This window comes from Coenobita brevimanus, chromosome 111, assembly GCF_032717465.1.
Source record: "Coenobita brevimanus isolate Jiangsu-jjx chromosome 111, ASM3271746v2, whole genome shotgun sequence".
Lineage (NCBI taxonomy): Eukaryota > Metazoa > Arthropoda > Malacostraca > Decapoda > Coenobitidae > Coenobita > Coenobita brevimanus.
In genome coordinates, this window is record NC_137064.1 from 34520835 (window position 1) to 34546793 (window position 25959).

A 25959-nucleotide genomic window follows, 5' to 3' on the forward strand; every position below is an offset into this window, starting at 1 on the left:
AATAACCAATCATGCTTTCTTACAAGACAAAAATTTTGTTATGGTTGGTCTTGCTAGGAATCCCCTGGAGTTAAGCTACTGTATTTTTGTAAACGGATAGATCTTGAGCTTGGTCTTGAAAGCTGGTATATCCATGATGAATTGCTCTGTGGATGGCTCTGTCTTACCCTCCTCTTCATTTGGTCCAAGCAACTGCACCACCTCTGTCTGACCTGATAGTGGGTAGAGAATAGTATTGGTAACTGTTGTAGTAGTATTACTTACAACCCCCAGCTCAAATGAATGTTTATCCAGTGGACCGCAGACTGAAACAATCCATCTCCTGTAACTCACCATCCTCCTTTTGAGTGAACAGGGATGCAGATGAGGGATACTGTAAAACTGGGCCTAGTGAACAGGGATGGAGATGAGGGATACTGTAAAACTGGGCCTATCTTCCAGTTATATCAGTGCCACCACATAAAGGCATCCCTCTCCTACATCATACAAGATAATCAAGTGCATATACAACAATAAAAGGCTATGAAAGCAGTGTTACAATATCTCCTATGCCAATGATAACACAGGGCACAAACTCACCCAGTACTTGGTCCATAGTGGGCGGTGAACAATTCTCAGTGTTAGCAGATCCCATCACCTGAACACTCAGTTTTCTGTACACAGGGTTCCCACACTTTTCTGTCACTGCACATAGGCACTCTACTACCTTCTCCCTGGTGATGTCTTTGATGAGCTCAATCTGAATGGGAGAAAATGCCAGATTCAGCAGTTGTAATAAAAGTAACTGCAACCCCAGGCTCAGCTGGACATGAACCTGATGGATTGCTGGCCAATGCTATCCATCTCCTGCAGTACATCATCATCCTTACTTAGGATAGGGAGGAAACTAAAGAATGTTTACATGATTAGGCAGTAAAGCCACCCAGTTATACTGATAACACCACATGAAGGCATGTCTTTCTGGCACAGGCAGGTTCAGCACACTCTCTCAACCTCAATTCTCCTCCTTTCCTACACCTATTCCCAGTGCTTCCCTCCTTCCCTTCTGCCTCCTCAACACTCCCTAACTTCCCTCCCTGCGCTGTGGTGTGGATGTCATAGGAAGTGTTAGGAGGAACACACTGAGGTGGTTTGGCCATGTGGAGAGGATGGAGGGTGAAAGACTGATGAGGAGAGTGTATGTGAGTGAGGTGGAGGGTGGGAGAGGGAGCGGGAGGCCAAGGGTGAGATGGAGGGATGGCGTGGAGAGGTATAAGAGAGAGGGGGTGTGAGTTGGGAGAAGGGCAGTGAAATGGCGGGGGACAGGGCGATGTGGAGGCGATTTTTTTTGTGGCCACCCCATACGGGACTGAGGCGTCTGGCAATAGATAGATAGACAGAATCACAAATAAGGAAGAAAATCCCACCTGCCTCCTGAGGTAATAAAAAATGTACTCCTCACAAATCACAGATAAAGAAGAAAATCCTACCTGTCTCTTGAGGCGATCAAAAACGTACTCCTCGTGAATCATCTCATTCCAGTTGCGGTTGACTTCCTCCCTGAGAGTAAGGTCAATGGTCTGCTTCATACTGGTGAGAGTCTCCTTCAGTTGGCTCACCTCAGCATCTTCCATCTTCATTACCATTGCCATAAACTCTGCCAGAAACGCCTCAATCCTTTCATCAACATGGGAAGCACTGATGGTATAAAAATACAAATAAAGCTGGCCATGTAAAGTGAAGGGAAAGTGAGAAAATAACTGGGAGAGTGTATGTAACTGAGGTGGGGGAGAAGGGGGACACTAGGAATGATGTAGAAAGATGGGAATGAAGAGGTATCTGTATCTGTATTTGGGTGAGAATAGCATGGCTGTAGAGAAATCCAAAACCTCTAGAAATGGCTATTTAAAAAAATCTATGGTACTGATGGCCACAAATTTAATCTCTAAACATCTACATTATCTCATTTGGTGTATATTGACCCGTACAGTTGACACTCCATTATCACTGCATTAAATCAAGTTTATGAACCTACATACTGTATCTTCATATTTTCATATAAAACAATGCCAGAGATCAAGTGGCATGGAGAGCCGCCATTAGGTGACAAAGGCTGATGCATGTAATCATCCTGGGGCCTTTATAAATTATTCAATATGAAAGTACCTCCACACCACTGCATTAACTGGCAATGGTTATATCGTGTTTCTCCATTTCCCAACACAGTTTACCCATGCCACAGCAACCCACGTGAATTTATTGGCCTGAGTGTTGACGGTGATGGAGAGGCCCAGAATGCCATAGGTGTTGTGGTTGGTGCAGTACACATGGTAGCCCAGTTGCTCTCGTGTTCGCAGCACATCAAACACAGGCTCGTCCATCACCATCTGAAGTAAAGTACATGTAAAATTATTCATCATTATCATCATCCTGACTCTCTCTCCCACCTAAAGATGGGGTGAGATAGGATACAAATACAATGCAAAAGCACAAAAGTGGGAAAATTATTAATTGCCCTTTCAGTAAAATGGTCCACACAATCATCCACACACATTGTACAAGCAACAGGAATCCTGACAACAGCCATGCAAAGCCTCCAATCATGCACAGCATCTCTCAAAAAAAAACAATCAGACCTTCATCCCACAAAATGTGCCCTTCCCAGAGACCCAAGTGTGCCTAGCCAGGCTAAGCTGCAGCTATCACCCTTTCTTGCTCCAGTGCCAACACAAAATATAATTCATAACCAATCCAGTGTCCACTTTAAGTATGTCCTCACTAAGATGCAGCCCACTACCTCACAACATGGTGTTTAGTGGGGGAACTCATCCACTCACTTGATGTTGTGGTGCCTACTTCTTCCTTCATGTCTGTCATTCTTTTCTGTTTCTGTCCTCCTCTCTTCCTATTTCTCCTATCCTTCCTGTCGCTTTTTACTACTTTTTTTCCCACTGCGGGTGGCTCTACACTGTGGCAAGCCAATTGATTTCTTGTAACTCAGGGAACCATTTACAATGCTAGGAGGTTACCACATAGCCAAATAACACAGTGATGTGGAGTCTACTATGGTTTCCCTTTTAACTGCATGGAGTGATGTAAATGCAGCATCCACCCAGGAACCAAAGCTCCACATTATTCCCTGAGAGGCACTGTCAGGCACATGGAAACATAAGTTCACTGCATAGGATGGCCCTCCAGGGGTGGATGCTTGCCTGTGGTTGATGAGTCGTTCAATCAGACAGACTGAAGTAGCACAACAACACCATAACACACATACCCACCTCATGTACCTCACTCTACCATCATATAAAATCAACAAAAGGATCTGTGAGAGTGACTTGGTAAAGCAGCCAGCTTCCTACAGCCCACCAGGTTCAAATCCAGATGAGCCTGGGACCACAAAAATAATAACATTAATAAAGCTAGGCTGTTTTGATACAAGCTCACACAAACCTGTATGAATTCCATCAAGATCTCTGAATGTAGGTCGCCAGGTTTGTGTTGGTAGTAGTTGACCACCGAGGTGTTGGTGTCCGCAGGGTTAACTCCTTTCGCTTGCACCACCCAAGCTCCAGGTGGCAACTCATGGGTTTGAAGCTGGGTCATAATAATAATAATAATAATAATAATAATAATAATAATAATAATAATAATCCATCCATCATCCAATCCTATGTTGCTCCAAGAGGAGCATAGAAGCCCGGGGCTAGGCAAGTTGGTCCTGACATTTAAGATGACAGTGACCAGCCTCACTCATCCCTGAGTGACATTATGTGAGCAATTAACCCCAACCATCCCTTGGATATAAACCTATACAGGCTCAATTCAATTGGGGCCCCTTAATTACTCACTAAACCACCAGGTGCCATAATTTGGTTACATGGTTACAACCCAGTATAGTAAATTGTTTCCTGGTGTACAGGAAACCATTTGTCTTATCACTCAGTGTAGAGTTAATACTGCAATAATTATTATAATAATAATAATCTGACATCTGCTTCTCAGACCTGCCGGTTCTTTCAAAGGATTTCACTCGAGACATGTTTGCATCATTACAAGTACAGTACAGTACAAGAACTCTGACACTCAGCAGTTCATGGGTTCACAGCTAGTTTCTGACAACACAATGAAGTGGTCGTGAGAGGAAAATAAACAACAGGTACAGATGTGGAGAGAACATGGTCCTACTGTAACATGAGTACAAGAATGGAAAGATGGAAAGGCAAACTAAGGAGGGAGAGAAATAGTATTAGAAATAGGCAGGAGAAAAAAAGGGGCATAAAGAAAAGAAGGCAAGAAGGGAGAATAAGGAAAGTGAGGAAAGAAGTGTAGATAAAAAAGAAAAAAGCACAACTGACCTGCATGCCAACTATACTCACCGATGGAGTAGGGCAAGGGATGTGTCTGGGCTGCTTCTCCACTGTGGCCTTCACCATGTTGTACAGCTCTAGAGCCTGGGACCGGGTTGTGTTGCCCTGGGTGTTACCAATATAGGGTTATCTATATCATCATCACAATCATCTTTTTTCCCACTACGAACTGAATGAGAAAAAAGGGTTGATTCTGTACAATCTGAGAATGTATTTTCATATTCTTCCTCACATGCAGGAATGTTTAATACCCACAGTACAGGTATACCCCGGTTTAACGATGCAATTGGTTAGGTAAAAACCCATCGTTAGGCGGGATATCGTATATCGGTGTAGATTTAACACGTAAAGTAATGGGATGCATTTTTCAGCCTTGGGTTTCCCTCCCAGCCAAATCCAAAACCCACCCAAATGAGCCCAAAAACAAGTTTAAACCCAATCTAAATGGCCTAACAGCTGTAAAAGAAGCTAACCTAAGCCTAACACCTGTAAACAGCTCATTAAACCAACAAATAAAATCTGAAAATCGTCAAATATGTCTTGAAAAAAATCAAGTTCAGTAAACTGTACCCCAAAATGACAATGTTCATTCCACCTGTGGCTAGAACACATTAATCTTAGTTTAAAAACGGTTTATAAATAAACCTAAACACACAATTTTAGTCTAAAATATCCTCAAAATCAGTAAAAAAAAATTAAAACCCATCATTAAACCAGGGTCTGGCCATCGTTAGGGGGGGTATGGTGGTATTTCTACCCCCATTGTTATGCCTGGGTATCGCATCTAGGGATATTGTACAGTATATCAAGGTATTACTGTATTGCAGAATAAATGATTTAAACTTGGATGAAATATTAATGGAAGAGCATACTTAAAATATATCTATTATTCAATATCAATACATCTATCTATCTATCCACCTATCAAGTCATCTATCTGTGTGTATATATATATATATATATATACTGTATATATATATATATATCCCCATGAGGAGCGTAGGAGCCCGGGGCTAGGCAGTTGGTCCTGACATTTAAGATGAGAGTGAAGAGAGAGAGAGAGAGAGAGATACTGTATACGTGTATTATATGCCAACTCACTGATTTTTCCTAAAAAATTGCTTTAAAAACTAAACTTACACAAGAGATACAGTATATCAACTGACCTGGACAAGAACTCTCAGGTGTGATGATGGGAAAAGCTCTGAAACAAACTCTTTCAGTAGGTGTTCACTTGTAATGCCCTGCAGTTCACCAAGCTTGAGGTAGTCTGGCCAGTGTACCTCCTGTAGCACTGATAACCGCACATTTCTGAAACACATTATTGCAAAGGTTAATGCAGAAAGTGGACTGCATGATGGTATACTGACTGCCTTGAGCACAGACTTATCTAACCCAACTTAATGTAAACCTAACCTAAACTAATCTAAATCTAACCCTAAATCTAAAAAATTACCTAACCTAACTTAAGCTGGCTGCACTGCTGGTTTTCAACGGCTTACTCTTACTCACCTACGCACATTGGCTGGCTTGAGCACAGAGTTATGGTAGCACTTCATCTGCTGTTGCCTTATCTCGTGAAAGGTTTTTTCGTCCAGATTTTCCCCGAATGTCTCCATGTGATTTAACAGCAGTTTTAACACTTCCTGGTTGGGGGAAGCAATAAGTCCTCATTAAAAGTTGTTGTTTTCTAGTTTTCTAATTTGCTATTATGTCCAAAGCCAGTTGCAAATAGGTTACTGATATTTAGGAAACATCCCTGACATATAATGAGAAGTGCTTGTATCAGTAAGTGAGACCATTAGTAACAGGGTAATGTTTCTTTCATCCATCTAACATCCAATCCAGCACTGCCCCATCATGAGAACAGGGGCCTGGGACTAAGCTACTCAGTACATACATTTAAAGAGTGACCAGTTGCTTGTGCAATAAACCCCAACCACCCCTCAGAGATATACCTTTATGAGCAACATATAGCTGGAGTGCCAATAACATACTAGACCACTATGCACCTAAGAACTATATGAGGGCAACAGGGATAATGCACATCAATACACAGCATGAGACCCATCCATGATTTCTCTACAGCATCAGAAAACACTCCCATAAGGAGAAAGTACCTGTATTCATGGTACAACAGGAGAGTTATGTTTCCTAAGTTTAAATATTGCAAGTGGAAGAAGTGTTATTACAACAGTGGGAAATTATGGAGAAGTACAACTGAGAATAGGCTATGTGATGCTTCGTGGCATTTTTTCTAATCTGATCCCTAACCCCTTTCAGCTCAGCTGATGGCCAAATATAGTCAGAATAGAGGGCTGATTTGGCTGGCCACAAAGGATATTCATTTCTACCTCAGCTGTATGAAAAACTTGTGATATTCTGCAAAATATCATCAAAAATATGTAAGAAGGTATGGTTGAGTGAAACTGTGCCAGCAGAGTGCAAAAAGACTGTGATTGTAACCCTGTACCAAAATAAAGGTTAGCAATGTGAGTGCAAGAATTATCGTGGCATAAGTTTATTGAGTGTTGTACGGAAGGTATGTGGAACAATTATTACAGAGAAAGTAAGAGAGATATCAGACCTCCTAGTGAGTGATGAACAGGGTGGTTTTATCAGTGGCAGAGGATGTTTGGATCAATATATGCAGTGAGAGAGAGAGTGGAGAAGGCTTGTGAGAAGGGCTAGAAGGTGTTTATGGTATTTATGGATCTGGAAAAAGCATAAGACAAAGCAGACACAGAAGGATTGAGGAAGAGTTTGTGCATGTACAGTGTAGATGGTAAGCTGCTAGGTGCCTTCAAGAGTTTTTACGATGATAGTGAGGTATGTGTAAGGGTAAATGGGCATCTAAGTGAATGGTTCACGATCAATGTGGGTGTTTGACAAGGTTGTGTGATGTCCCAGTGGTTGTTCAATATAAATATAGGGGTGAGGTAATGAGAGAAGTAAAAACATGAGTAATGGAGAGACGATAGCATTGGTAATGAATGGTGATGACTCAAATATGTTCTATGCTGATGATGGAGTGCTACTTGCAAATACAGGACAAGAGCTTCATAGACTGGTGCAGAGGTTTGCTGATGTCTGTGAGCATCGTGCCTTGAGAGTAAATGCAGAAAAGAGTAAAGTGATGGTATCTGAGAGAGAAGGTAACTCCCAGTGTGATGTTACAGTGAATGGAGAGAGACTGGAATTGGTGAGAGTTCAAATACCTGGGTACAGTGACAGAAAAGAGAGGAAAATGTTCAAAAAAAGTGGACAGTAGAGTGACACAAGGAAGGAAGGTAGCTGGTACTATGAAGGCCTTGATATGAAACAGAAGCTTGAGTGTACCAGCTGCACGAGGCTTACATGAAGAGTGCTAGTGCCAGCTTTAACATATGGATGTGAGACTGTGGTGTGGCATGAAAATGAAAAGTCAAGAGTGAGAGCAGTGGAGATGGGCCTGCTGAAGAATGTATGTGGAGTACAGAGAGTGAACAGGATACGAAATAATGTGATTCGTGAAAGATGCGGAGTGAGGAAGTCTGTGGATACCAGAATCGAAGAGTGTACTGAGATGGTATGGTCATGTGAAGCGAATGGATAACAACAGAGTTGTGTAAAGGGTATAACTGAGTGAATTTGAAGGAGGGAGGAGAAGAGGTAGGCCAAGGAGAAGGTGGAGGCATATGGTGGATGAATGGGTGAGGAAGAGAGGTATGGAAATGAGGCTTGGGGACTGACAAGAAATCGAGCTGCCTGGATGAATGTTGTGACGTGGAGTACAAAGAGGATAGGATATGAAATAATGTCTATCAATCTATCTATGTATTGCCAGACACCATAATCCCATAAGGGGTGGCCATCTGACTTTGAGTTATTTGTTTTACAGGGAGGGGCACTAACCCTCTACCAACCCACTTGTTGACACATAAGGAGCACATATGGTTTGGTTATATGGTTACCACCCAGCACTGTAAATGGTTTCTTGGCTTACAGGAAACCATTTGGCTTGTCACTCAATGTAACGCCACCTGTAATGGAAAGAAAAGCAATAAGAAGTGACATGAAAGATGGGAGAAATAGGATGACAGGAGGGCAGGCACAGAAAAAGAATGATAAAGGGTAAGGAAGAAGTAGGCAGCACTACATCAAGTGAGTGGATGATGGTCGCCACCACCTACCACAATGAAGTAATGTGATTCGTGAAAGATGCGGAGTGAGGAAGTCTGTTGACACCAGAATCGAAAAGTGTGTGCTGAGATTGTATGGTCATGTGGAGTGAATGGATAACAACAGAGTGGTGAAAAAGGTATATCTGAGCGAATTTGAAGGAAGGGGGAAGTGAAGCAGGCCAAGGATAAGATGAAGAGATATGGTGGATGAGTGTGTGAGGAAGTGAAGTATGAAGGCCAGTGAGGCTATGGGACTGACATGAGATCGAGCTGGCTGGATGAATGTTGTGAGAAATGCATGATCAGGGATTTGGCACCCTTTTTAATGTGACAGCGTTTGAATTGACTCTAACGGATACGTTTATGTGAAGCTACAGAATGTGGTGAAGGCTTTTGGCGTATCAGATAGAGCCACGATTCCGGAGGCTTGAATGATGAGTGAATGGAAGCAGGCCCATTGGAGTGGGCAAACTTGGGCTGTCTGGACACTGATGCTCCTCACCCTGTCCTAGGGTGGGAAAGGAGATCCGGATGATGATGATGATGATGATGATGATTTAAGGACTTACTATACCTTTGTAAGTGAGCTTTTGTCAATAGCTGTACAGGGAGCCCCACAATAATAACTCTCAAGCAGGAAACATTAGTCCACATCAAGATTCTTTGCATTATTACAGATTTTATTACACATCTCAGATTTATTTTCTCAACAGTTGGGAAGCAATAAGCTGGTTTTGGCATTTGGGTTAATGAAGCACTGCTAAGATTTTTAAAATGAGGTGGCCCAGCAAGATCTGTTCAGGGAGGGTCTGCCTATATTCTCATGCAAATATGGAAGAGGCCAATGGTGTGGCCAGGACCACTCTAAGCACCCCTCTGGCTACACATTGTTGCTTTACCTTTCAATCCACAGAAATATTCAGTTGTACCATGACAAATGTCTGTATGAGGATTCCCTTAGGAGAAAGCACAGAATCACTGGCTTGACTGACTGATAGACTGTACAAAGAGCCAGAAGTAACTTACAGAAAGTTTTTGGTTGAAGCCATTGACCCTTAGCACTATGCCCTGCTCAGTGCCGGATATAGAGTGTGAATACTGGGCCATGGAGACTGGGTACAGCGTCTCTATCACCTGCTGCCGGTACAGGTTCAGGTACAAGTCCTGTAGTGCTGCACTATGGAAGACAACAAAAATAATATCATCATAATTATTATCATTATCATCATACAGACCTCCTTCCTCACCAGTACAGAGTGTCAAAGAAAACATGATAGAATGAGATACCAACCAAAGTTTACTCAGCTGAATGAGAAACACTCCCATTCACCTACGGAAATCCATCCATCATCTAATCCAGTGTTGCCCCATGAGGATCATAGGAGGCCAGGGGTACGCGAGTTGGTCCCGACATTTAAAATGAAGAGTGACCAGCCTCACTCATCCCTAGGTGACATTAAATGTGCAATAAACCCCAACCATCCCTTGCATATACACCTGCACCAGCTAAATCCGACGAGAGCGCCTTAATTACCCACTAAACCACCAGGTGCCATAATCTGGTTATATGCTTACCACCCAGCATTGTAAATGGCTTCCTGGTGTACAAGAAACCATTTGGCTTGTCACTCAGTGTACAGTCACCCGTAGACAGATGGAGGAAACAATTAGGGAAAGAAATACAAAAGGGGAAAAAAGAAAGGAAGAGAGGAAAGAATAGGCATCCGAGAGCAGCACTACATCAAGTGAGTGGATGCTGAGTGCCCCCAACTACAACTAACCTGATGAAATAAATATAAATGAATAATGACACTGTAATAACAACAGCAGTAACAATAACAGTAACAACAACAACAACAATAACAATAAGTAATAATAAGCAGCATCACCATCATCATCATCATAATCATCATCATTCGTTTTCGTTTTCGTTTTTTAAAGGCTCCAACATGCTTGCATGTGTCGGCCTTGGTCACCTAATGGCGGCTCTCCACGCTGCACGATCCATTGCAGCCTCCCTGTTCAGTCTCTTAACCCTAAGGTCACACTTAATGACCTCGTCCCATGTCTTTCTCGGTCTACCCCTCATAACCCCACCCCCAATATTAACACTTCTCACCTTCCTCACCCAATTATCATCCCCCATCCTCTCCACATGTCCAAACCACCTCAATCTACCTCTCCTCATCACAACACCAATACACTCCAGTCCCATCCTACCTCTCAACTCTTCCATTGTAAACCCAGCCCCTCTAGGCCTTGGATGCAGGGACGCACTGCACATCCACCTAATCATTGTCATTTCTGTACGTCTGAGCCGGCGAATGTCTTCCTCCTTCACTGCCCAGGTCTCACTGCCATACAGAATTACACTCCTAACACATGCTGCATACAAAGACCCCTTGGCACGTAGGGAGAGCCCTCTCAATGTCAGGAGAGGCAAGAGCTCCCTGAACTTCTTCCAACCACTTCTCACCCTAGCCACAGAGCTAGCTCCAGCCCCACCTCCAGCACACAACATGTCTCCCAAATAACAAAACTCTTGCACACACTCAAGAGATTCACCAGCAAGTTCAATCCTTTCACATCTGACGATAATAATAATTATCCATCCATCCATCCATCATCCAACCTAATAATAATCCATGCATCCATCCATCCATCATCCAATCTAAAAATAATCCATCCATCCATCCATCATCCAATCTAAAAATAATCCATCCATCATCCAATCTAATAATAATCCATCCATTCATCCACCCTCCAATCTAATAATAATCCATCCATCATCCAATCTAATAATAATTCATCCATTCATCCATCCTTCCATCATCCAATCCTATGTTGCCCCGTGAGGAGCGTAGGAACCCGGGGCTAGGCACTTGGTCCTGACATTTAAGATGAGAGTGACCAACCTCACTCATCCCTGAGTGGCATTACGTGAGCAATAAACCCCAACCAACCCTTGGATATAAACCTTCACCGGCTCAGTCCGATTGGAGCACAATAATTACCCACTTAACCACCAGGCACCTCATCCATCATCCAATCTAATAATAATCCATCCATCCATCCATCATCCAACCTAATAATAATCCATCCATCCATCATCCAATCCTATGTCACCCCATGAGGAGTGTAGGAGCATAAAGCTAGGCATGTTGGTCTGGACAATTAAAATGAGAGTGACCAGCCTCACTCACTCATCCCTGAGTGGCATACGTAATAATGATGATAATGATGATAATAATAATAATAATAATAATACAAAAAATTTTCATTATATGTTTTTTTTAGGGTAAATTGAAAGGTTTGGCCACGTGGAAAGAATGGAAACTGAGAGGCTGACTAATAGACTGTATGTGATTAAGTACAGGGGGGGAAGTAGTACGGGGAGATTAAGGATGAGATGGAAGAATGCGGTACAGAGGTAAATGAGAGAGAGGCTGTGCACTGGAGAACTGATAGCAGAGGACAGCTTGACATGGAGGCAAACCATTTGTGGCCATCCCTTCTAGGATTATGACATCTGGCCATGGCTGGACAGATAGAATAGAAGGCTTCTAGTTCACGACTGGCAGGGGTTAAAAGCACAAAAAACTCTCATGCTGGAAATGAAAACCAATTTATAATTCACCAGCAACTTTAAGTGAAGAAAAGGTGTCAAATTATCAACAACTTAATAATGAATCAACCTGAAGTGAAACATTTGTAAAAAAATGAGGTCTAGCAGCTTCATACATTACTGTACTAAAAATGAGAGCCTCAAGATGTAATCAAATCCTTATTTTCTGCCATTTCATTTATAGAATACAGTAAAACCTTGATATAACGGACTTCAATATACCGGAATTTGGTTTTATTGGACTCAAGGAGCCCACCAGACTAAATTCTTATATGCTGGGAAAAGTCCGATAAAGCCAGAAACGGTCCGGACTACCTGACAGTCCAGCTTGGGCAAGGGGATGGTGGAGGATAAGGATGTCTGGATAGGTTTTCATGAACTTGATGATGGGCGCCCGATGGGCATTAGGTGGTTGTCATAACCACGATGGGCGTTGGATGGGAATCGGGTGATTGCCGTGATCCTGATGATGGGCGTTGGATGGTCATTGGATGGTTGTCATGACCATGATGATAGGCATTGAATGGACCCTGGGAGGTTGTCATGACCTTGATGTTGGGCATTGGGTGGTTGTCATGACCTTGATGATAGGTGTTGGGTGGTTGTCGTGACCCAGATGATGAGCGTTGGATGGGCATTGGAGTGGGTCAGGATCTTGAGGACATATATTGCTGGATACGAGTTGGATAACAAGTAATGAAGCAACAGTGCTAATGAAAAGAAGTTGGTGTGATCCAGACCAGTGTCTGATTTATTGGAAAAAGTCCGGATTAGGAGGAAGAAGTCTGGATGTCGCTTTTATTGGAATTTCGCTTTTTTCAGAATGGCTTGGGCCCCAATTCATCTGTTATAGTGAGGTTTTACTGTACCTATTACTGTTGGATGTGATCATTCTGCATCCCACAGAATGTGAGATGCAGAGTGTAGGCTAGTTAACAATGATACTTACTGTATAGGTCATACACATTCTCTCATACATTTCAGAAATTATAAAATATTCCAGGTTTGTTGACACTTTCACTCACCCACTTTTAGCAATACAGCTGTAACTTTATGCCTGTGTTACTTACAGCCTGGGTGAGCGCATGGGGAGGCTGGTGATTAAGTAGATGTAACAGTAAGTTCTAGGCAGCTTAAACTTAGTGTCCTGCCTGTGCCACAAGTCACCAAGAGCATCCTGACATATTCTCTCAGGGTACTCGGGTATAACCCCCTCTGGTGAAAGCAATGTAAAGTCATCAGGAATGAAGGGGTTTGGGAACGGCAAGTGTAACTCTGGGTTGGCAGGCAGCTCAGCCCATCGACTCTTCCACTTGCCTGGAATTTCTGAAAGTGAAAAGCCATACACTCAATCTTTGTTATGTCACAGATGTCTTCGTAAGTATCATATGTTTTTCGACAATCTGGCACAGTAGTAGTAGTAGTGGCAGTAGCTGCAACTCCTGGCTCATTTGAACATGAACCCAATGGACTGCATGCCAAAGTTATCTTTCTTCCACAGTCCACCAACCTCATTTCAGGGGACTGGGAGGAGACTGAGGGTTTGTATCTGATCAAAACATAACAGCAAATTAAAGACGGAAACACATACTACTCAGACAAATTATTATTTAAAAAAAAAAAAGTTTAAATGTCTAGTTATGAGATGGAGGGATGGAGAGGAGAGGTATATGAGAGAGGGCGGTGTGAGCTGGGAGCAGGAGAGTGAAATGGCGGGGGACAGGGCAACGTGGAGGTGATTTGTTCATGGCCACCCCATACGGGATTGAGGCGTCTGGCAATAGATAAACAGATAGATTTCCAGCATCTAACATACCTTCATTTGAGTACTTTGTTCCAAACCACTTCTCATTTAAATCACACATGTTATGCTCTTCAAAGGTTTTGGACTTTACCACAATACTACAAGTTTCAGGCAATAATGCATCCAAGCACTCCTGGATGATCTGAAAAGAGAAAATTAAAGTGGGTATAATACATGTTATATACAAAGGGAAAGGGGAAAGAGTCATGTGTGGTAATCATGGGGACATATATGGTAGAATGTTTGTCGGAAGAGAAAAACAGAATACAAAAAGATACCACAGGTCGTATTTATAATGGATGGCAGCCAGTTCACTTCCAAGACAAAATATTTTTTTTACATTACTCTTTACTCTTGTCAATACTACACTGCTTCTTTATCTTAAGGGAGATATCATGCACCAAATATTTAATTTCTATCTCCCTACTACATTTAATCATGTATGCACATGCCTCAACACATTATCCTGGTGGTAAGTGGTTGTGATCATCATCCAATCACTTGATGTATTTATGCCTACTTCTTCCTTCACCTTTATCATTCTACTGCATTTCTGTGTCTGTTCTCCTCTCTTTCTGTTTCTTCCTTTCTGTTCTGTTATTTTTTATTATACTCTTTTCCACTTAAGTAGCTCTACTCCGAGTGGCAAGTTCAGTGGTTTACTACAACCCAAGAAATCAATTTTTTTTTTCTGCAAATGCAAGGAAGAAGAAACCAAAGACAAGAAGGTTGCAAGACTGTCCCTCCAAGAAAAAATAAAAACAAGATAACAGAGAGACAAAAAGGGATTGGATGATGTCTGGATAGATGGTCAGACCTGTGAAATGAAGCTGGGATTCTGGAGCTCAAATGGTGTGTGGCAGAGTGTCTGGCCAATTTCACTGGGCATGTTACTGATATTTGTCCCTCTATCATACACACTTTCTCTTTCCTTGTTTTCTGGTTTCTTCCTTACCCCAACATCAAAAAAAAAAAAAAAAAAGGTCACGATGATGATAACAATGATTATGATAATGACAATGATGAAAATGACCTCTTACTTTCATACTGGCTAACCTGTGGGTTATAGTCCTCCATAATGTCACTTCCTGTCAGATAATCCTGTGGAGGGTAGAGCTGCATGGCCTCTGACAATGTTTCCACATTATCTATGGTGGATAATTCTTCTGCATACTCAAAGCCAATCTTTTCTGTGCGATGAAGCTCTCTGAAGATTTGCTCCTGTGGCCCAGACTTGCGCATCAATGCCACATACTGAAAGATCACACACAGTACCTGAAAACAGGAGAGGATAATATCAAAATGTGATTACTATACTACACAATAATATCAAATAATGAAATTTAGAAGAAAAATTAACTGGATGGATGGAGCAGAGAGGTTTATGAGAGGGGAAGAGAGGTGTCAGCTAAAGAAAAAACCCTGATGGCACAGAACACTGAAATGAGAGTGATTCACTTGCAAGTAACCCAACATCTGGCTATAGTTAGATGGATGGATAGATAGAAGAAAAGTGTTGTGTTAAGCACCTCCATGTAATAGCAGAAAGGTGGAGTGAATGTGCACTGGAAGTAGAGAGTAGAGTGGCTCAGAGGGAACAAGTGGATGGCACTAAGAAGGCACTGATACAATACAAAGATCTGAGTGTGGAGGCTGTAGAAGAACTGAAAAAAAATGTGCTGGTGCTTACAATTAACATATTGGTGTGAGACTATTATTAGCTACATGAATGTGGAAAGTTATGAATAAGAGAAGTGAGCAGAGAACTGCCAAGGAATATGTGTGGTGTGCATAGAGTGGACAGGATAAGATACAGCATTCTGTTAAAGATGTGCTGGTGCTTACAATTAACATACTGCTGTGAGACTATTATTAGCTACATGAATGTGGAAAGTTATGAATCCAAGGAGTGAGCAGAAAACTGTCAAGAAATATGTGTGGTGTGCATAGAGTGGACAGGATAAGATACAGTGATCTGTTAAAGATGTGGAGTAAGGATATGTGCTGATAACACAATAGACATGTATATGCAGATAGCATGCTCATACTGGGCAAATGGATACAGATAGGGTGATGAAAAAGGATTATGTGAGTGAGCATGCAGGTGGGAGGAGGCATGGTGGGCCAAAAAGGTGGATGTAAAAAGCAGTCAACTTCACTTACTTCCTCAAAGTGGGCAAATCCTTCATCAGTGAGGTCCACACCGATGCTCATCATGGCATAAGTGCTGTTGTGTTCAAACCCTGTCTCATCATTGCCAGCATACAGACCATCAGCCCACGCTCTGTAAATATTACAGCAGACACAGTCTGTGATATCAGTCTGTCTCCTGTTCCACTGCATCTTGAGTACTTTAAACTTACCAGGGACTGATGCAGTATTTCTTGGAAAAGGAGTCAAAAGATTTTCCCCTTCTTTATCCACTGATTACAATCATGCATTTACAATGTATAGTAATACACACATATACACATACAGACATACATACACACACACACACACACACACACACACACACACACACACACACACACACACACACACACACACACACACACACACACACACACACACACACACACACACACACACACACACACACACACACACACATTGTTTGTATTGTATCATATCATTTATAAAGGCATCAACATGCCTGCACGCACTGGCCTTGGTTACCTAATGGTGGCTCTCCACACTGCACGATCTCTGGTAAACTCCCTTAGGTCACATACTGTGACCTTGTCCCAGATCTTTTTTGGTCTGCTTATCACAGCCCTTAGGGCTCTTGATATTCATACTTCTTGCCTTCCATACCCAACTGCATTCTTCCATCCTCTCAGCATGTCCAAACCATCTCAATCTCAATCTATACATACTGCATATTTTACAACCAAAAACTTCGTCAGTAGTCAAATTCACATACTAAGTAATCTTCAAGCATGTCCTGCTGTTTGTCATTAGTACCCATGGAGCTTAATTCCTGGCTCATAACTAAGGCTCATCATATTTCAAGCAAGTATAACACCATGCAAAATATGGGAGTAGCCCAGTTCTGTCAGAACGAAACATTCTGACTATAACTCTTTAAATATCTTTAGATACAAACTTTTTCTTGAGAAATGAGAGAATTGATCCCTTTCCCTCATGTCCCAAGAGATGTGAGATGTAATGGAGTGGATTGGTGCGGTAGTGTGCCTGTTTTGATGGGAGCACCCAGACAACTTCAACCTTGTGGTAGTCGCCCACCGGCACCACTCGCATCAGCCGCTGGAACCTCTCAGGAGCAAAAGGGAATCCAAAGTGTGAGTATCTTGGACGAGGGATCTGGTTGTTTGGCACCTGTGAGAAGACAGAAAGCAATTCACCATCATTATCATCATCATCATAATTTCATCAACAACACCATCATCATCACTATCATCATCATCATAATTATCATCAACACCACCATCATCATCACTATCATCATCATCATAATTATCATCAACAACACCATCATCATCACTATCATCATCAGCAGCAGCAGCACCATCCCACCTCTTTTTCCTACCAGCAGGTGGGTTGAGGTAGGGTTTATAAAGAAAGGAAATGGAAAAATATAAAAGTGGAAGGACTAATCAGCAGCATGCCCAAGGAAATGGACCATGCACACATTCACTCACTATTCAAGCCCCTGAACTCATGACTCTTATACGTACACCTTCCACATGTAGCATCATAGTAATTACCTATCAAAAAGTCAATGTAACAGGTACAATAATTCCTCACTTAACATTATTAATATATTCCTAAGAAGTATCAAATTCAATCAAGTATGAAAGATTATCCAATCAAAAATTTAAATATTATTTCCATAGCTACAAATAAGTAGCAAAATATATCTCCTGTTATGATGCATTAAATGTTAGAGTCCAAAGGCACTTTGAGGAAACTATTAAAGTATCAAGGATAATACAAGATATTTACCTTTTCAAATATCGAACAAACATGTTCCTGCAGAGAGTCCAGTGAAAGTCGTGCCTGTACAGCCAGTGTCATATAGTGAGCTGAGTAATATTTTCGTCGCAGCTTATGCAGCCTCTCATGAAGTACCTCATCTGACACACCCGTGCTAAGTGTTGCTTCGTTGCCCCAAGTGAACTTGCTCATTGGGTGACTGGCAGATGCCAGACTTGCAAAAAGTTGCTGGGCCCTATTTTCATCCTCAGGCAATGCCATCTGAAACTCTGAAATAATACAATACTGGTAGGCTATATGGAATACGTAATACAGTGCATCAGATATGTAATGCAATGTTGATTATATTACACAGGGTTCTAATAACTTAATAAGTGAATGAAACTGCTGTTAAAGTAAAACCTACAGACATACAGTAAGTCCTCTTCATATGCTGGTGATATCTTTCTGTACAACTGATACTGTACAGTAAGTTGGGATCTGAAAAATCTACTTTATTGGTATTTTTTTTTACTTTAACTTGGCCTGAAACTGACCACTGTCTTTTTTCTGAACTATATATGTAAAATAAACTGCAAAAAGACAAAAAATCTGGGTGAAATAATCATAACAGATCTTCCATAGGCAATTGTTCTGTAACTTACTGAACTTAGTAGCAAAAAAAAAGAACATCAGAAGAGAAAACATATAATGAAATATTCCTGTATATGCAAGCAGTGGGTAGAAATGACTCACCACTGTGCACAGCTTCCCGCTCCCTTGTCATAGCCTCCTTCTTCATGAGTGGCTTGATGAAGAACTGGGCAAAGCGGTCAAGCCCCTCCCTCAGATACTTCTCCTGCACCGCAAAGATGAAGGTGGTGTGTTCCATGTCTGTGTGGGCGTTGTCATGGCCACCGTGAGTCTGTACAAATACTGTACTGTATAATTAAATCTCACTTAAAGTTGCTTGACTACTAAATCATCATCATTACACTAATCTACAAACTGTAACTTGCTTAATAATAACATTATCTAATATTTTTACACTGAGTTATTTGACAGGAGCATGTGGAGTCAAATGGAGAGACCGACTGACAAATGAGGAAGTGAAGGAGTGTTGTGGTGTGGATGTGATAGAAAGCGTTAGGAGAAACATATTAAGGTGGTCTGGCCATGTGAAGAGGATGGACAGCGAGAGATTGACGAGGGGAGTGTATGTGAGTAAGGTGGAGGGGGGGAGAGGGAGGGGGAGGCCAAGGATGAGATCGAGGGATGGAGTGGAGAAGTGTATGAGAGGGGGTGTGTGAGCTGGGAGCAGGGCAGTGAAATGACTGGAGACAGCGACGTGGAGGCAATTTGTTTGTGGCCACCCCATACGGGATTAAGGCGTCTGGCAACAGACAGATAGATAGATACTGACACTGAAGTTTTTGCACTATATATATGTTGCAAAAGGACAAAAATTTCCACCAAATTAACTCTCTTATCTGGACAACTCTTGTCTGTTATTTTAGCTAATGACAGAGGCTATTCTTCAGTTGAAAGATATTCATAAGATCCTGGATACTGATACTGTCACCATTAAAGTAAACTGCTTATCATCAGGACTACTCTAGTACAGTACTTTATTCCTACTAACATTATATTAATAAAGTGAGACTGAATCATAAGAATCTGAGAACATCTGAGCCAACAAGCTAAAACTGACATACAGTTCTTTACCTTGATGAAATAATCAAAAGCATTTTCCTTAGGATACTTTTCTGAACCCATAAAAACCATGTGTTCAAGGAAGTGCATGAAGCCAGGGATTTCGTCAGGATCTTCAAAACTCCCAACTCCAACAGTAAGAGAAGCTGCTGCCTAGAAAAATGCAAGAAATTATTATTACCAGTATATTAAAACAACCTAACATAATTCAGAATAACAAGAGTGATACCATAAAGGCAATATTTTGACTCATGTACTGTATAGGCTCACAAGTATTGTTTTCATGGATCTGGAGAAACCTTTTGATACAATGGACTGGAATGAATTATGAAAAGCTATACGTACAGATGGCTGGTGGTCTGGTGGTAGAGCTCTTGGGTTGGAACACTTTTGTTATACAATGCAAGTCCCAGAGGTGACCAGAGGCTTTTTTATCATCACTACCAAAGGCATAGCTTGGTCACCTATCCTTAAAAGTTCTGGACTACAGTTGCCTAACCTTGGGCCCCTATGCTCCAATAGGGACAATACTGTATGGGATTTGCAGTTACTACAGCACAAGCTCAATTTAACAGACTAATTCAGCCAACCCCCATTCTGTTATTTCAAGTTTTCCGTTAAATCGAGTTCCATAACCGAGGTTCAATGTAAGGCAAATTTTTCTAGTATTTTGAGGTACTTTCCGCTAAATCCTCGAAGCCAATGGTCAAGCCGAGTTTCTGACAATGCACATCCAAGCCTAGCAAACTATGCTAACTCTCAGCGCTACACACAGCAGTCTGAACCCATAATTAATATCCCCACCACTAAATGCATTATTATGTACATGTTAACACTGATGCATACAGCATTCACTTAGTAATAAAGTATGCACACATAAAGAATAAGGTGAGGATAGATTGTAGTGTACTTAATACTGTAGTATTGTAAACAGGGATAGTAAACTACAGTATGGCTTACCACCAAAAGGGTTCTGCACTTGTTGCAGAAATATGCCTGACACATGTAGCCATACTGGCCCCTCCACACCTCTGTGAGGCCTGGCTGTGGTTTAGTCACTGTCAGAGTCACCCTCTATCACCACTGGTACAGGGGTGACAGAGGGGCTGAGAAACATCAGGGATGGCACTCCATCTTCTCAATTATTTCCAACTTCTGGCCAACAGAAAGCCTCTCCCTCTCCTTCTTTTCCTGAACCATAGACATGGTTCATAAAAGCTTTGGTTAGTTGGAAAAAATAAAAATAATAACTAAATAAAGCCACAATACCAAGGCAAACCAAACACACGCAGAGCAGTTGTTTACAGTCGAAGGATCACATGAAGACTGCATGCCTGGTGGGAATGTGTGGCAACACCGCACAGCGCAAGTCAGGGGAGTGTTTCTGGTATAGGTTCAATGATGCGCTTGATTTACGTGACTTTTTCCAGTAATTAGGTGGTTTTTGCAACAGAATTTCCTTAACAGAATTATACTCATTTAACAGGAAATTTTCCTTCATACTGGGCAAAAAAAAATGACAAAAAAAATGATTCTGCTGTCTTGGGCTTCAGCTAAATCGGTGTTCATTAAATCGGGCTTCTACTATATTTTTAATGCAGGTGCTGGTGGAACTGCTTTGTTAGGTATTATCAGCTACAAATCCTGAAATCTCTAATGCTTTTCTCTCCATGAACACTGAAAAACAACCTCAGGAACCACAGCAACTAACTGATGACATTATTTTGGCACAGATTAATATCATTTGCTTTAGATTCACCCAACTAATTTTCAAAGTCCATTAAGAGAAAAGCAGGAAAGGAAACTTGGCTTTTACTTCCTCTCAGTCTCTTCAGTACACTGATGTCTTTCAGTACATCATCAGCCAGACCTTTTTCCTACATAAGGACAGAGGGAGGTAGGATCCTGAAAGCAAGAAAAAACCTGATAGAAGGAGAAGTAACAAAAGTCTGCCTGGTTAAACAGGCCACACTCTCATTCACTCACCATTCAATTTCTGAATATCTCACATTGATGGCTCTCTACTACCGGTACCATATTTTTCCAGCCTTACTATGGCACTATTTGGTTTAGGAGACAACTTTGTAATGAAGTGGTTAATGATGACTTTATCAACTGGTAATCTTTCTAATTAAAAAAATATCCTAAACTGAATAAAATAATCTGGAAAATGCAATAACAAAAAAAAAAAAAGGGGGCATCACAGTGATGGGTTTCAAGAAAATGTCTTACCTGTCTAATCTGAACGGTGTCTCTTAATATAATCTGGTTACAGCAAGAACAAAATGTGAAAGAAATCACTGTATGGTCATGTGGTCAGGATGAAGAACAAAGGCCCTGAGAAAGAGAGTACATGTGAGTGAGGTGGAGGAGGAGGAGACTGCGAATGAGATGGATGTATGGGGTGGACAGGTATATGACAGGCGTGTGTGAGTTGGAAGAAGGGTTACCTGAGGATGGTAGGCAGGGTGACATGAACGTGATTCATTTGTAGCCACCATTTATGATGCTAACGGGTCTGGTGCTAGACAAATATATAAATAAACAAACTGACTGCAGAAAAGGTCAGGATGATGATGTACCAGATATTTAGTTGAGTCTGCGCGTGATCTGACTCTTCTTCCCTCATCATCGGCATCATTTATCTCTGATTCATCTGCAGATTTTATCTCCTCCTCTTCTTCTGCTTCAATGCCTTCCTCTTCTTCTCCATCTCCTTCATCATCATCATTATCATCTTCTTTCTCCTCCTCATCTGAATCATCTGGAATATAGCCTTGATGTCATTTGTGTGTGATGGAGGCTCAGGCCACCAGCTTATGGCGCCAAAGTTCGCCTAATTAACAAACTCTGATATACAGTAGTTTACAGCTTCACTTCCTATGATGTTTATTATCACATTGCCAAAGTCTATTAGGTAGGTGGGGGTGCTTGCCATCCACTCACTCGATGTAGTGCTGCTCTCGGGTCCCTGCCCTTTCTCCTCTTCCATCCTTCCTCTTTTGTCTTTCTTTCCGTCCTTTTTTCCTCTCCCTTCTGTCTACAGGTAACTCTACACTGAGTGACAAGCCAAATGGTTTCCTGTACACCAGGAAACCATTTACTGTGCTGGGTGGTAACCACATAACCAAATTAAGGCACCTGGTGGTTTGGTGGGTAATTAAGGTGCTCCAACCGAACTGAGTCGATGTAGGTTTATATCCAGGGGATGGTTGGGGTTTATTGCTCAAGTAATGCCACTCAGGGATAAATGAGGCTGGTCACTCTCATCTTAAATGTCAGGACCAACTTGCCTAGCCTCATGGGGCAACACAGGATTAGATGATGAATGAATGAATGAATGCCAGTCTAATATAAGATTGTATTTATAAAGAATCCCAATCAATCTGGCGCTGGTGAGCGATGCCTTCATATAGCAGCACCTGCATAACTACGCAGTGGAGTTACCTGTTCTACAAATCCATCAGCTCTCTCCCTATCAGCCAAAAGGAAGATGGTACAGTACACTGCATGGAATAGGCAACTTCAACCAGCAATACACCAAGTTCAGCTTCAAATGAGCCTGGGGTCACACATTAACACCCAATCACTCTCCACCATGAAAAACCTTCCTGAGCTATGAGTTGTCATAAATAATTTTGTCAGGTCATGCTTTTTTCACGTCAATATTCACTGTAGTTTGGCTATAAAGAATTTGGTAGCTATACAAGTATAGACAAAACTATAAACAAGTAGTCTTAAATATGTCTTATGCTTAAGAAACTTCATGGGTACAGTCCATTATCAATAAAATAATTTTCAAGAATGAATATTTTGTAAGTCAAAGTGACAACAACACTTTTAATTTAAATCAACATATTACAGTAGACCCTTGTTATATACCAGTATTGCAATTTCTTGAGGTGTGTTTTTGGTGAGTTAATTGTCTTCAGTAAATAATAAAAACAAAAGACTACCTACTAATCCATTCAATTCGGGGACTTTTTTCATTCCATTCTTGTTACCTAGTGATGAGGCTACTAACCAATCTGTCCCAATTTTAAGTTCCACATGTATAAAAAGAAAATAATAATAAAATAGTGATAATCTGGAACACATCTCTGACATATAACAAGGACTCACTGTATGTTTTATTTCTGGATAGGCCTATTGAACTGCAACTCAAAGTCATACCAACCTTCTTCATCAGACACAGGAATTCGACATAAATCTGATATCAGTAATGCTGTCAAGCCATTCTCAAGTTGTATTACTCTGCAAAGAAAAAGATATACGGTACAATCAATGTTTAACAGGACATACTTGACCTCAGTCATATGGAATTAAAGAGAGAAGGGAGAGCAAGAGACTGACTAGGAAAGAATATGTGAATGGGGTTGAGGAGTGAGGAGAAGGTGCAGACCAAGTATGAGATAAAGAGATGGGGTAGAGAGGTATATGAGAAAAAGGGGTGTGACTCAGAGATAGAGCAGCCTGATGGCAGAGGGGAGGGTGATATAAAGATGATTCATTTATTGTCATCCCATTTGGAATTAGGATGTTTGACTATAAAGAAAGAAAAAAGGAGGCTGGATCCTTCCCTGAATATAGTGCAAGTGACTTCTATCTCATGGTTGACACAAACATACTGAACTTTCATTTCAGCACTTGAAGCCTCTGACTTCCTAAATCTATCTATCTATCTATAGCCAGACACCATAATCCCGTAAGGGATGGTCATTTGTCCTTGAGTTAGTTGTTTTATGGGGAGGGGCATTAACCTGCTGAAACATAGGGAATATGTATGGATTGGTCATTTGGTTACCATCCAGCTATGTAAATGATTTCCTGGGTTACAGGAAACTATTTGGCTTGTCACTCAATGTAAAGCTGCTTGAAAAGGAAAGAGGAGTACTAAAATGTGACAGGAAAGATGGGAGAAATTGGAAGAGAGATGGGAGACACAGAAAAAGAGTGATAGCCTAAATGTGAAGGAAGAAGTAGGCAGCACTACATCAAATGAGTGGATGATGCTTGCCACCAGCTAATTACTCCTTCAGAGCTGAGAAATGTCAGTTTGTGTTTGCAAATTCTATGTAGGCTATGACAAACACATTCTTATAGGTCTAGTGTGTCTCCAGAAGAACTTTTTTTTTTCCCCCCACTTTAGAACAGGGTAAAGTAGGATCCAGAAAAGAAGGAAACAGAGTGTACATAAGCAGAACTTTCAACATCATGCCTTACGAGATGATCCACAAATTATTCAAACCCTCAAATCTTTGCTACCTCTCTCAAGCCTATCCATTTGAAGCAATCATTTACCATTACAAAAATAGTTGGGAAAACATAGAAAACAAATTGGAAGAATAAAAAGTGGATTGGTAAGGTCCTTCTGCTGCTTAAACTAAACTGTACATTTAGTGGAAACAGTCTGAAACTTAAAATGAAATTAGTTCAAGAGCTGCTTTGGGCACTGTCCCCAAAGTTAAAATATACAATACTATTATACCATACTTACCTAAGTGAAAGTGACATGGAAGTCAGTGCTCAGAAAGGGTGAGTATTCCCTGTGTTACAGTCCCATGCTGGTCATATCTTGACTTACATTTACACTCTGGCTAGTCACTACCAGGGAAGCTGTATCAATACTAGGCCTATTGCACATGTACTCTCTAACCTAACAAAGATCCCAGACCCATTCCAGTATATTTTATAGCTAAGTGTAGTCAGCCTGGTTGAAAAACTTGACTTGTAACCAAGGCGACTCTTTCCTATCTCACAACTAAGGCGCATCAAAATTTCATGCAAACATAACAGTAATTTATATTATGGGAGCAGCTAAGTTGTGTCGGATGAAAAGAAAATGACTATACTCACCTATACTCCTTCTTATCTAAAGCTGCCTTGATTGGAGTCTGAAGAATGCGACACTGAGGGGTACCACTGACAGCAGCAGGTGAAGGTAAAATGGATGAAGTATGAATACCGGCCTCACCACCACCGTCACCACCACTGCTGTTCTCCCCTCGCCTCATCCTCACCTTCAGCAGCTCCCTTCGTGGTTTCTTCCTAATTTGTCCGCTCACTAAAGATATCGCCCTCTTTGATGACATCCAACAATCTTCTGCTGTCTCACACGCTGGGCCACGTTTGACAATGTTTCACACCATCATATTTACTTTGAAACTGATCAGAGTCCATCAAGCTGAGTTTACAGTGACAACAAACACTGCGTAGGTCTTGTCTACAACGTTACTAACTTTAAATACTGACAAAATAACATGTCAAATAATTTAGCTCGTCTTACATTCATGACCCTTATTGTTTACGGTGAGATCCCTCTTTTCCTGACACACACACACACACACACACACACCGTTTCTCCAC

General features: G+C 41.4%; 1 protein-coding gene across 1 annotated transcript; it reads right to left on the bottom strand.

Moving 5' to 3' along the window:
* Window positions 1-12: 12 nt before the first annotated feature.
* LOC145417890 (nardilysin-like) lies at window positions 13-25702 on the bottom strand. Its single transcript, XM_080286504.1, has 20 exons — window positions 25450-25702; window positions 23771-23847; window positions 22176-22357; window positions 19606-19746; window positions 18637-18805; window positions 17911-18170; window positions 17051-17283; window positions 16105-16225; window positions 14998-15216; window positions 13954-14083; window positions 13208-13463; window positions 9539-9689; window positions 5862-5995; window positions 5516-5660; window positions 4359-4454; window positions 3433-3576; window positions 2230-2366; window positions 1470-1677; window positions 580-739; window positions 13-212 (listed from the first exon to the last, which is right to left on the bottom strand). The coding sequence occupies exons 1-20, from the start codon at window positions 25683-25685 to the stop codon at window positions 76-78; spliced, it is 3336 nt and encodes a 1111-aa protein (XP_080142630.1). The 5' UTR covers window positions 25686-25702; the 3' UTR covers window positions 13-75.
* Window positions 25703-25959: the final 257 nt, after the last annotated feature.